General features: G+C 36.6%; 1 protein-coding gene across 5 annotated transcripts in view; it reads left to right on the top strand.

The window, feature by feature from the left end:
• Positions 1 to 6,044: 6,044 nt before the first annotated feature.
• The window catches only part of slit2 (slit homolog 2 (Drosophila)), a 76,228-nt gene continuing 69,810 nt past the window's right edge, over positions 6,045 to 12,462 (top strand). For all 5 annotated transcript variants that reach the window (XM_052546466.1, XM_052546469.1, XM_052546468.1 and 2 more), the window contains exons 1-3: positions 6,045 to 7,301; positions 8,249 to 8,320; positions 10,070 to 10,141. In XM_052546466.1, coding sequence (XP_052402426.1) covers positions 7,144 to 7,301; positions 8,249 to 8,320; positions 10,070 to 10,141 — 302 coding nt within the window. In that variant the 5' untranslated portion in view covers positions 6,045 to 7,143. The remainder of the gene's footprint in view (positions 7,302 to 8,248; positions 8,321 to 10,069; positions 10,142 to 12,462) is intronic.

Genomic DNA, 12,462 nt, shown 5'->3' on the forward strand with positions numbered 1-12,462 from the left:
GTGTTTAGATTTTAAACAAGATGTCACTGTAATAGGGACTTGGATATTTTAAACTCCTGCCTTACAGGAAATTGTATTTGTTTTGATTCACAATCACTCCGGTAACATATTTTGTTGTCTTTGGCTGTTACTTTGTTTTTTTGTTTTTCTCTCAACCTTTTGTAGGCATGAGCCATACCCAGATTTATATTTTATTTAACTTTTATTTAACCAGGAAAGAGCCTCACTGAGATTCAAATTGATCTTTTACAGGAGTGTCCTCGCCAAAATTGGCAGCCTATCCAGTTATCAGTGTATAACTTACCCAATATTACTTACACATAACCAAATTAACATAAAACATCAAAAAAATAATTGACATTGACTCTAATTCTAAAGTGATAATTGCTTATATATTTTACTTTAATTCTGTTTTATTTCTCTGAAAACCTGAAAGGTCAATGACATGATGCTGCTAAAAAAGTAAAACAATTATAAACAGTAAATTTATTTTTAGAGAGAACCCCCGAAGACCATCTTGACTCTGTGTCAATGTCAATAGGTCTTAAAAATATCAGGGATCATATGTATAAAGCCGCTCAGGGTCAAATTTTAGTCTTAGGTTTCTGCAAAAAAAAAAAAAAAAGAAGAAGAAGAAGCTGAATTTATTTTATTGCTCCTAGACTTTTGATTCATAGAGGGTTCATCAATGTTAAAACTTGGTCTCAGCTTTAATCATTTAAGAGTGCTGGAAAGGACCAGCATGATGGCTGTATTCCTGTAAATTCCTTTTCAGGAAGAATGTATTGAAATGGAATTATGATGACACTGACATTTTGGTCAATGTAACTTATATATGTGTATATATGTGTTCATTTTAGTCACATATTAATATCAATAAATTACTGTTACAATTATATTGAAATGTAGCCACATTAAACTTTTATTAATTTTTTTTTATTTAATAAAAGTGTTATTTTAACTGTATTTTAATGAGACTACTATAATAATCATTTATAGTTTAATGATTAAATCTGTACTGCTGCATTTAAACTGTAGACAAATTGTTGTCTTATGGTTTTTATAATGTGAAAAACAATGTGAAATCTTTTGCATCCAAAGAATACATATATTGTATTTGTAGGATTCAACTTGTAGCTTTTTATAAAATTAGATTTAGTTTTCTCATGTAATTAATTCAATAAATAATTGTCATTTTAAATGATTATCAAAATAAATTTACAGTGTGCTTTAAATTTTTATTTAATGCGACCTTTGTGGAAATACTATACTCTTGCAGACCCTTATTGGCTGATTCAGTGGTTTAGGTCAGGCATTTTGGTTTGACATCATTGTAGTTCTTACTTTACAGCATTTAGGTAACTTTCAACTTATTAAAAAAAACTTTTTACCTTTTAAGTATATCGATATTTTATTTTGACCATTTTATGATAAGTTAATTCAGATTTTATAATTTCATATAGGATAACTCATGATAGAAAAACATGATATTTATGAATTCAAGATATTTGTTAAACACTTTTTAACTTGAAGATATATTTATTTTGGAACTTAAAATAAAGATGTACATTCATGTTTATTTTTTACTCACATTGTAAGTATGTGATTACTTTGTACTTGATGGTTACACCAAGAATGCTGGATGATTTAAACTAGATTTCAAAAGATTTTGCCATTTCATTATATGTCTAGAGGTTATTATGTGAGTCTTGGAAAGCATAAGTCTAAGTGGATGTCAATGATATGCGGAGTCCCACAAGGCTCCATTCTTTCAGCGCTCTTGTTTAGCCTGTATGTGCTTCCATTAAGTCAAATTATGAGAAAGAACCAAATTTCCTATCACTGCTATGCTGATGATACCCAGATTTACCTTATCACCAGCAGGGTATACTATTACAACGGTCTTCTCACCGGCCTTCCCAAGAAGACTATTAGACAGCTACAGCTCATCCAGAATGCTGCTGCCAGGATTCTGACTAGAACCAGAAAATCTGAGCATATCACACCAGTCCTCAGTTAAACTGGCCTTCAGTTACATTTAGGATTGATTTTAAAGTACTTTTAGTTGTTTATAAATCACTCAATGGCCTAGGACCTAAATACATAACAGATATGTTCACTGAATACAAACCTAACAGACCACTCAGATTGAGTCAATTAGAAATACCAAGGGTTCACACAAAACAAAGGGAATCTGCTTTTAGTTATTATGCCATCCGCAATTGGAACCAGCTTCCAGAAGAGATCAGATGTGTTAAAGAATTAGTCACATTTAAATGCAAACTCAAAACTTCTGAGTTAGTCTAAAACATCTATTTAGTTTTGCATTTATTGAATGAGCACTGTGCAAAATTTTATGTATAATCATTTTCTATTCTTAAACATTTTAAATTCAGTTTAAACCTTTTAAATCAATTTTTTTAATCATTTTTCAAATTTTTAAAATCCTTGTTTTATTGTTTTTATTATTATTTCTCTTATTTTATGTAAAGCACTTTGAAGTTATATTTACTATTGTGTATGAAGTGTGCTATATAAATAAACTTGCCTTGCCTTATATTAATCAGCCTAAAACCGTAACAAGTGCCATTTACGACCAAATTAATTTTATGTTCTACAACAGGCTTGCCATTCAGCTACAGTAAGACTTGGGGTACTGGCAGATGTTCGTAAGGGAAGTTTAGTACTTTACCATGTGGTCTGGTTTATAGACTGACACACAAAGACACAAGCTCACAGAGAAAGACAGTGTGCAGACTAACGTCCATCTGGAAATGTGTTTACTGCAGTCCAAACAACTGTAAATTACAACAAACACAGGTTATAAGGTCACCCTCAGTTTCTATACTTCCTTTTCCATCTCTCTAGCACAAACACAGAAACACTCACTACAAAATTTCTGGTGTTCAGAGGTAATTAGAGCAGATCAGATCTATCCGTTGTCACCTGTCGTCATACCTGTGCTTACAGTTTCAACTGTCGTTGTAACCATTTTGCTACCTACCAGTTAGTGCAGTTCATTCCAGGCACTGATTCAAATACACTAGATGACTGAGAGCGTGATGAATAAGTAATTATTTAATAACTTACACTTTAGACATGATATTTCCAATAATTTGTCTGAATTTGTTTCTGTAAAACTGTGAAAAGTCCTGGTGCAGTTGCACGAAATAGAAACCAGTCAAGTTCAAAGACCAAAATGTACTGTTAAATAAACCTTATGTCACGGTACACAAGGCAGAGACATGAGATAAGTTCCAAAAAGGATGTTTATTAACATGTTTGCAGAGGAATGTAATGAAATGAGGTGAATGCAGGTGAGAATGAACAACGAAGGTTTCTCGTGAGCTTATCTGAGGGCTGATGGTGTGTCTCTTTTGCAGATTCGCAGGAGATTGCTGAACAGGATCAGCAGAGTCATTGGAGGATTGTGGGAAATTCAAAAGGTAATTCTTTACTGGTGACAAGTCCAGAACAATCAGATGACACAAATGGTAGCTCAGGCAGTGGCTGCATCCCAAAACTGATAAATGCTGCCTTTGGAGGACGCATTCCAAGGTAGGAAGGCATCAAGGCATGTCCAAATTCAATGTTAGCTTCAGTTCCTGTCTCCTGAGATGCCTTCATCTGGCCAATTTTTGAAGGCATCATAGATGTATCCTTCCCTGCCTTTGATATCCCACAATCCTGTGCATTCCATTCTGTGACAGTTAAGCCAAAAAATCGAGATGGCATCTGAAAGTTGTGGTCGGTGGTCAGTTTGTGTAAATGTGTTTTTTAGCAACATTTTACACTTTTATATGTCATTTCTAGTGAGAAATTAATATTGCAGTGATGAAATATCAACTTTGTTATCACAAAAGCTCTCTATATTTTGCTGTAGATCATTAAAACTTTACTCTGCCTCAGAAGTTTATCAGTTTCATGAGGTGCCTTTGTGCAAAACCGCTGCCTGCAAAGTCATTGCCTGATACGGCAGCAAGTCACCTACATAAGTTTTCGGATGCAGTCAGTGAGTGATTGAAAGGAGTGTGCTTTTGAAGATGGCTTTATTGAAGTCAGCAGGTGTTCAAAATCCAGGTGAGTTTGATCTGGTGAGAGTGGTGATCGTGACTGTGAATGTGTGTGAGCCGAGGAGGACTCTGGAGTATGGAGTCCAGCATTGGTGACATGTGACAGATAAGTAGTAATTACATTTTTTTTATACATTTAGCAATCTGAATGGTTAACAGTCACAAAAGGCGATTATAATACTTATAATATACATGATCCATGATGTTTCACTAAACGTTGAAGAGATTGCGCTTAGTATCGTGGAGTTATTTGGTGAGGCGAAAAGTGAAAATTTGACAGTTCTTCATGTATAGCTGTAGAAACAGAAAAGAGAAGGAATTATTGTGTAGTCCTTTACTTGCTATAAATAATATATAATGTATAATATATCAGTCATATGACATAAGGCATGCAGTAGATTGTGTATGAGTTTTTAAGCAACTTTGGATCATGTTGATAATATAGAGGCCTTGTAAATGTGTGTATAAATATTATAGAGGCTTTACAGGGTAAAGCTACCAATCACATCAGTACCACACATTTTGGAATTTACCTCAGTATTGACAGAGAACCCAGACTATGTGAGGCCCATGCTATAGCCTACTCATGGGGTCTGGGGGAGAAGACTGGTAATCATTTTATCCTGGGCATTTAAGGGATGACCAATGGCCCATAACCCTGACTCAACCCAACCTACCTTAGTATCTCAGATTTCTTTCAATCACAGCACCTTATTCAACTTACCAACCTATCTCAGTAACCTTACTCTAACAATCAATCTACTCTAATACCTCATATTACAAACACTCTAACTCAATAACCTTTATTGGCTATTCAATCTACCATATACCTAAAATTACTTAATATACACTCTAATTAAAGGTTGTTTATTAGCATATGTAGAGTTCATTTGCAAAAACAGATAACTGTTTTTAACTGTTTTCAAAAATCATTTCTTTTTCATTGTGCATTACAATTAATCTCAATCAAACTGCTGTTGGGTCATTTTGATAAAGTAAAAATGACTAAAAACAAACACAGCCAACTAACAAAGTAAAACACACAAAAAACATGAAAACATAATAAAAAAAAACATGATTTCTGAAAGAAAGATTTTTTTTTTCATATACTGTATAGCCATGAAGAAACTTTAACATACATAACAGCTTTTTATTGCACAAAAGATCTTTGAAATGAGTAAAATCATCTTCACACTAAGAAAAGAAAATCCTCCCTTTTTTTTTTTTTTTACCTCAAACTCATACAAAACTGCTTGACAAACAGGTAAAGGGAGTACTGTTGGTTGGTTTTCAAATTAATATTAAGTAGTCAGGAATTCTGTAAGAAACATTTATAAATTTAAAATAACTGTGTATATGAGAATGAAAGAGAAAGAAAGAATGAACGAATAACAAATAGTCAAAAACATATTTTTTTTATTAGTGTGGGTATGTATAATTGCAAGTTTCAGCTTCACAGGAGCTGCAGTTGACCCTTGACCTCTCTCTACCCTGCAGGTGCATACTGAGAAGGTGATCGAGGTCATTCCTGCTACCTTCCTTTGCTTCTGTCTCCCAGGCAAATCTCTCCAGGTCTCTCTGGTTTTGCTTCCTGTAGCTGTTAACTGGAATCTGGTTTCAGATCTGTAGCTACTCATCTGTAATCTCCTTAAGCAGCTTAGATTGATTAAGACAGTTTCAAAACTTTCCCTGCAATTACCAAACAGCCAACCATCCATTTACCTCATTTACAAGAAAAGGAGAGAGTTTGTAAGCAAGAAACAGATGCTGCCTCACTTGTTCTTCTTTGCGTCATTTGCGCATCGGCTACCGTCTTTAGACTTCTAGTGATTGCTGTCCATGTGCCCAGAGCGGCAGTGCCGTAGAAGGCAGACGGCCCGGGCTCATGCGGCCAGCGGGGCGGATCGAGGGGGCGGAGCCGCTCCCAGTGTATATAGAGCAATTCTTAGTCTGACAGAGAGAAAATCCGGTGTCCGAGAGCCGCACTTCACCAACTTGAATCCGAGCGTGAGAAAGGAAAGAATCAAAGCATAGGAGTTCATTCACTGCATTTGTGCATGCATGGGAATTATTTGATTCACTCACTCCAGGAAAAGCCCATATAATCTGCAAGTTCATAACTTCAAAGTCTGGATTCTTAAAAAAAACAACAACAAAAAACACTACATTTCTACCTGTCAGGTTAATGTTTTTATTATTTGAGGTACGAGGTGTCTCAGTGCAGTGAGCTTGAAGAACGGGTTTGACTTGACTTGTCTTCTGGCTGGACTCGGTACCCGTGTTGGACTGAGAAATTGTGTGTGATTCCGTTACTGAGTATTATCGGTGTGCGGGGCTTATTTCCACACTAGAGGCGCCGCCTTTGCTCTGGACACACACACACGCACACACACCCGCGCGCGCCATCAGGTGCCAGAGAGACACACACATTTCCGATTGAGTAGCTATTTGAGTAAAGGCGGATCAGCGAAGATCACCCAGGACTTTACCCGGCACCGAGTTGGATATATAAAGCAGATTTGTCCCTGTGTGTCAACATGATGGATGCATGAGGGCGGGCGAGATCAATACACCAAATTAATCAATACCCTCTAAGCGCACGTGAAGATCAGCTCCGCTGGATGTGTATGACCGCATCTCTATCACCAGGTGGCTTTTCAAGTGCGTGTTTCCAAGCGCCTGTCTCCTGTTGGCGTAAATGTGCGCATAAGGTGTTTTAGGAGCCTCAAAACAAAAACGCAGAGCTACAATGCGCGTGCGGAATTAGTTTAAACTTTGGTTTGCGGCTGAATCGTCTGGATCTGGACTCTAAACTCGCGTCCCTGTACAGAAGAGACTACTCAGACCCCAGATGGGAGCTGATCTGGATTGCATTGTAATTTCTTTCCCTTTGTAAAGAAGAAGGGAAACACATTACAGCCGGAGGAGATTACAAGTGTTTTCTTCTCAAAGATCATTTGTTGTGACTTTGTTGTGATTTTTGGATTTAAAACTCCTGCGCCTGCTCTGGCGCAAGTGTTTCACACCGGGAATTTCGTGTGTTTTATCAGAACTTGAGGACACAGGAGTGATGTTTGTTTTAAAAGCAGTGGTGCTATGTGCATTGCTCGGCGGGGCTGGGGCTCAGTCGTGCCCGTCTCAGTGCTCCTGCAGCGGGACAGCGGTGGACTGCCATGGGCAGAGTCTGCGGAGCGTGCCGCGGAACATTCCCCGCAACGCTGAGCGACTGTGAGTGCGATACATTAATGCTAGATTACCACTAGTGCGCTGACCAGTACTTTACTATAGTCATAACAGTGTGCATGTATTATATATTTGATCCACAAAATAATTCAAACAATTATAAAATTACAGTTCTTTTTTTTCAGCATGCATACAGCACGACCATTTGCGTATGCATCATATATTATATTTATTCGTGTCTGTTATTACATTTAGTTGTTATCAATTCTTTATACCAGTGTACATTTAGTATAATTACCCACACAAATGATGCATTAATATTATTCTGTTACATGCTTTTCCCCCCTCTTGAAGTGCTGTCATCAGAACAATACCAGAGTGTCCTTTTCTATTCCACTCACGCATGTCTCTATCTGTCTCTTACATTGACTGTCTTTCTGAAGTGGGATTCATTAATTAAACTGGCATGAAGTTTAAACACAACCTGTGCTGCTTTGAGACAGCAAGAGCCAGAGAACTGTTTAACCACCAATTAATGATGGCACAGTTAAAATCCTACTTAATTATTAGAATTTCAGTCATTCCTGTGCTCTGTTTAAAATGGTGATATTCATCTTTGGCTGGGTAGCTGTAAGTAGCTGTCATATAGAAAAGCAGGTTTTAAAAGCTATATAACACCAACGTTAATTGGTCAGGATTGCTGAACCCTGACCAGAATTTAATTAGAAACCTGCCAAGAACTCATCCACAGTCTAGCACACAATTAATGATAAAATACACTCATGGATGGTGCATGATGATGCAGATAATTTAAACAATCTAGCATTGTTACGAACTTTTAAAGTGTAGGCAAGTGTAAAGAAGTGGCCAGAAAATATAATTTTTTCCCCCTAGCATCATTTACCACTTAATGGTCTTAATTTAGACTTCTTAATTATATCTAAATACGCAAGTCATTATTTATCATTTTACCCCCTCTCTTCTTTCCACAGTGACCTGAATGCAAACAATCTGACTAAAATCACTAAGGCAGATTTCGCGGGACTGCGGCACCTCAGAGTTCTGTAAGTACCGAACTTGTTTTTTAGAGCTAGTAAGAACTAGTTATTATTCTTTTTCTTGTTTTGTTTAGAATGGATATATCCACAAAATGTTTAAAAAGTGTATTTTGCATGCAAAAAGCACAGTGTAGATTGTATCCAAAAAAAAAAAAAAAAATGTTAAAGTAAAATATAAAATATTTCTTTTGTTAAATGTAAATGTTTAAATATAAATGTAAATATCATCTAATTAATCACACATATATGCAGATATTTATGCACATTATTGTCTACATTCCTATTATCTAGCAAACATATTGGTCCCCAATGGTCCCATTATTAGACGAATGCCAGTGAAATGCCAAAAATACCATGGCTTGTCACAAAATACATTGTTCTGGATTTCACTGGAGGTTAAACACTTGTAGTATATGCACACTTAGAGCAAACAAGTTTGAACAGTGAAGCTTAACGAGGCAGTCAGCCCATGATTGTCAAACCCAAACAAAGACAGCATTTATTCCGAAAAATGATTGCGTTATCGGAATGTGAAGTGCCTGTCTATATCTTTCTTTCTATCTTCCCCTCTGTCTCTGTGTGAGGTTTGTAACAGAGCGGGTGATTTTGTGAATGTAAATGTGTGAGATGGAATGTTTGGGTGTGAATGTAAATGTTAGAGAGAGACATATAGAGAGCTCATGTAAGAACAGGTTTGCCCTCCCACTTGGAGGGTAGTATTTCAGCTGAAGACTTTCTCTCTGTCTTTCCTTCCTTTCCCTCATAGACACATTCTTTTCTCTTCCTATCTCTCACTCTTAATTTTTCTTGCTCTTATAAGACATCACTGAAATGACCTCTAACTCCAAAGTTGTGGCATCTCAATTACCACATATTCTTAATTCATATCAAAAACAAATAAAACATTAAAAACATGGCTTTGACCTAGTGCAATATTCTTCTTCTGTGTGGTTGCAGATTATTTTTTAGGGCATTCTACTTCTGATTTATTACATATACTTCAAATTAACTTACATTAACAACACTTCTTGACATCCTCCACAGACGTTTCCACATACGTGCTCAGTCAAACATAAAATTGTGAAATGTGAGCTGTGATTTCTCATGTAGGGTCAATTTCTAGCTACAGAAGGGTTAAATAATGCATGATGTTATAAATATATGATTCCCATACTGCAAGGGAATACATATGAAAGTTTACCTGGGTATCTGTGATGTTGTAATGTACTGCTATAAAGATGCATTAACTGCACCAAAGCTGAGAAAAATTGCAGTGTTGTTTGATTTAGTGATTTGATATGAATTGCCATGCTTTTATGTTTATTTTTTTTTATCTGAATCTGGGCGCAGTCGAGAAAAACCTGTGTGTCACGGGACAAATCACAATCTAAAAGCCCCAACTTCATCCAATTCACTCAATTTAGACAAATGCTTTGCTTTTGTAGGGTAGTGTAGATGAAGGAAATGGTGCAGTTATGTTTTTTTTAAATCATAGTCTAAGTATAGATGTTGTATTTAGACTGAGGTTAAAAGCTATTATTTACGGTGGTTTTATAATGAGAGGAGGGTCTCAGATCACGAGATATCCTGTGAAATGATGTTTGTGAAACTATTTGCAGGCTATGAAATGTAAAGTGCTCTCTATAAAAGAGCCAAGTGTGCGCCGACATATTAACTGTTTAAATCATTGAAATTCATGCAATGAGTGACTTGTCTTTATTTTGGTCTCTCTCTCTTTTTCATTTCCATTCTTAGGCAGCTGATGGAGAACAAGATCAGTTCTATTGAGAGAGGGGCATTTCAGGACCTGAAAGAGCTGGAAAGACTGTGAGTGACTAATGCACATACACTCACTTATACACACAAGATATGCTGCACTGGCCAGAAGGGCTAAAAGTCAGTAGCGTATTTGTGAGTTAACATTAACGGTGTGACCTGCCGAGTACAATTAATTGCAAAATGACATTACACAATCAAGTGTGTGTTTTCATATATTAATGGTGGACATTGTATGTTGTGGGCAAGTGTGTGTGTGTGCACATTGTGGTCAGGATTTCATGGAGCAACATTTTTGTCTGACAGCCAACCCAGCCTCAGGGGAACACACACATGCGAAACTAACTCTGGCACACACAGCCCTTTAAGGAATGACACTGGAAGCTGGAATGGAAACGGGAATTATGCTCTTAAGGAACCCCCCCCCCCCCCTTTCTTTCAAGCTTTTACCCCCCAGCTATTCTCCATTTTCAAACCATATTCATTCTGATGGCCTTTATCTCTTTGTCACTGACTCAGATAAAAGTTTAGGTTCCGTCAGTTTCTTAAAGTGGTGCACTTGGTGTACTACATATCTCCATTAGTGCTGTACACATATTATACAATTTGATCAATGACAAAGTAATATAGAGCAAACATTGAACAAAATTAGCGTTTTTGAACCATGAGCTCACCTGAGGAATTTCTAATGGGTTTTCAGAAAAGCAACTTTCCATTTACGGTATGAGTACAATAAGGTCTATGGTTAACAAGTTGCTATATTTGTCTAATTTTTCCATCATATAAACTCACATCCTTGTAGTTGTAGTCCTCATGTACACTGTAGAAAGTGAACTGCAAGGAACTGACCTTAAGGAGCAATTTTTACCCCTTAAATTTTGTTTATATTTTACAATTTATACAATTATAGTAAAAAGCATTTTTAAATGAACAATTTTTTTCAATGTAGTAATTGGTTAGGGACTGCAATGCTTATGAAATTCATTTTCCAGGTAAAACTCTGTCTAAATTACGTTACGTACTGCAAAATTCTCTGACTCACTTTATATGAAGTTTTAACTACTATGTACTAACATTTATATTAATAATTTGGTACCACAAACTTGAAGTGTACATGTTTTTTACAACATGAACACAATAAGTACATTGCACCTCTCTCTCTCTCTCTCTCTCTCTCTCTCTCTCTCTCTATATATATATATATATATATAATTACATATTCTGTAAAGATAATGTTCACTACTGATCTTACTTTACTCATGCATTGTGATTTTCTTTTTACTCAGTAACTGCACACTACACTGCACACTTACTTATTTTACTCGTACATTCTAAAAACCCATTTTAATTTCCCAGAGGAACCCACTGCGAATTGGTAATTAATAATGGATTACAATTAATAAAGATTATCATGCAGTACAATAATGTATTATACAATGAATAAAGGTCATGTGGATCTTAAATTCCCTACAAAAACCTTATTTCTCTATTGAGGAGAGCTTAAACTCTATTTTTGTCTACATTTTAATTGTAGAAACAGTATTCTTTCTTTAAGATGATTGACTGTCAATTACCATTGCTTAATGGTGACTGGCAGATGTTCGGTTTACACACAGTCACATTAGAACTGGCATTTGAGCCGCACCGCGTGATGCTCAGTCAATCACCTGCTCAATGCTATCCTATTTTTCTGCTAGTCATTACCTTTTAATTTGGTGAGGAAATGTTTAATGACTGCGACCAACCCAGCTGAACCACAAAAGGCTTTTGCCAACTCGGCTCTGTGAGAAACACATATAATTCACTCACGAGTCTGATAACTTTAGTTTTAGTTTAATAAAGGATTTGTATTAGCTGTGTGTGGCTCTGAATGCTAACTAGCGAAAGGGTCAATGGCATTAACCGTGAATGCGGATTTGTGCAGTGACATATAGCTCATAAAGCAGAGTACAGCTAACTGGTAATAGCTTGTAATAATAGCAAACTTGCTTTCGGCATAAATTGTGCAGTGTTGGCATAACTGAAGGGTTAGGCGGGCGAATGGTGGCGATGAATAGCTCTTTATAGTGATAAGTGTAGGGATAGAGGAGCTAGCGGTAGCACTGAATAGCACAGCTAAAGTCAGTGTGTAAGATCAGTCCCACTGTGCCTGTACAAAAGCAGGAGTCTAATGCTGGAGGGTGACTGCATAGCTGAGAGGATTAGAACGCAAAGGCATTATAATGGCCTTACCAAAGGCCCTTCATAAATATGTGTGAGTGTGTGCGTGTGTGTATGTGTGTGCGTGTGTGTGTGTATGCGTATTGGGGATGCATTTAGGTATTGGGTGTGACGACCTCCTGTAGGGAGGAAAAGTAGAGACTCTGTTCCAC

Source organism: Carassius gibelio, chromosome B1 (genome assembly GCF_023724105.1).
Source record: "Carassius gibelio isolate Cgi1373 ecotype wild population from Czech Republic chromosome B1, carGib1.2-hapl.c, whole genome shotgun sequence".
NCBI lineage: Eukaryota > Metazoa > Chordata > Actinopteri > Cypriniformes > Cyprinidae > Carassius > Carassius gibelio.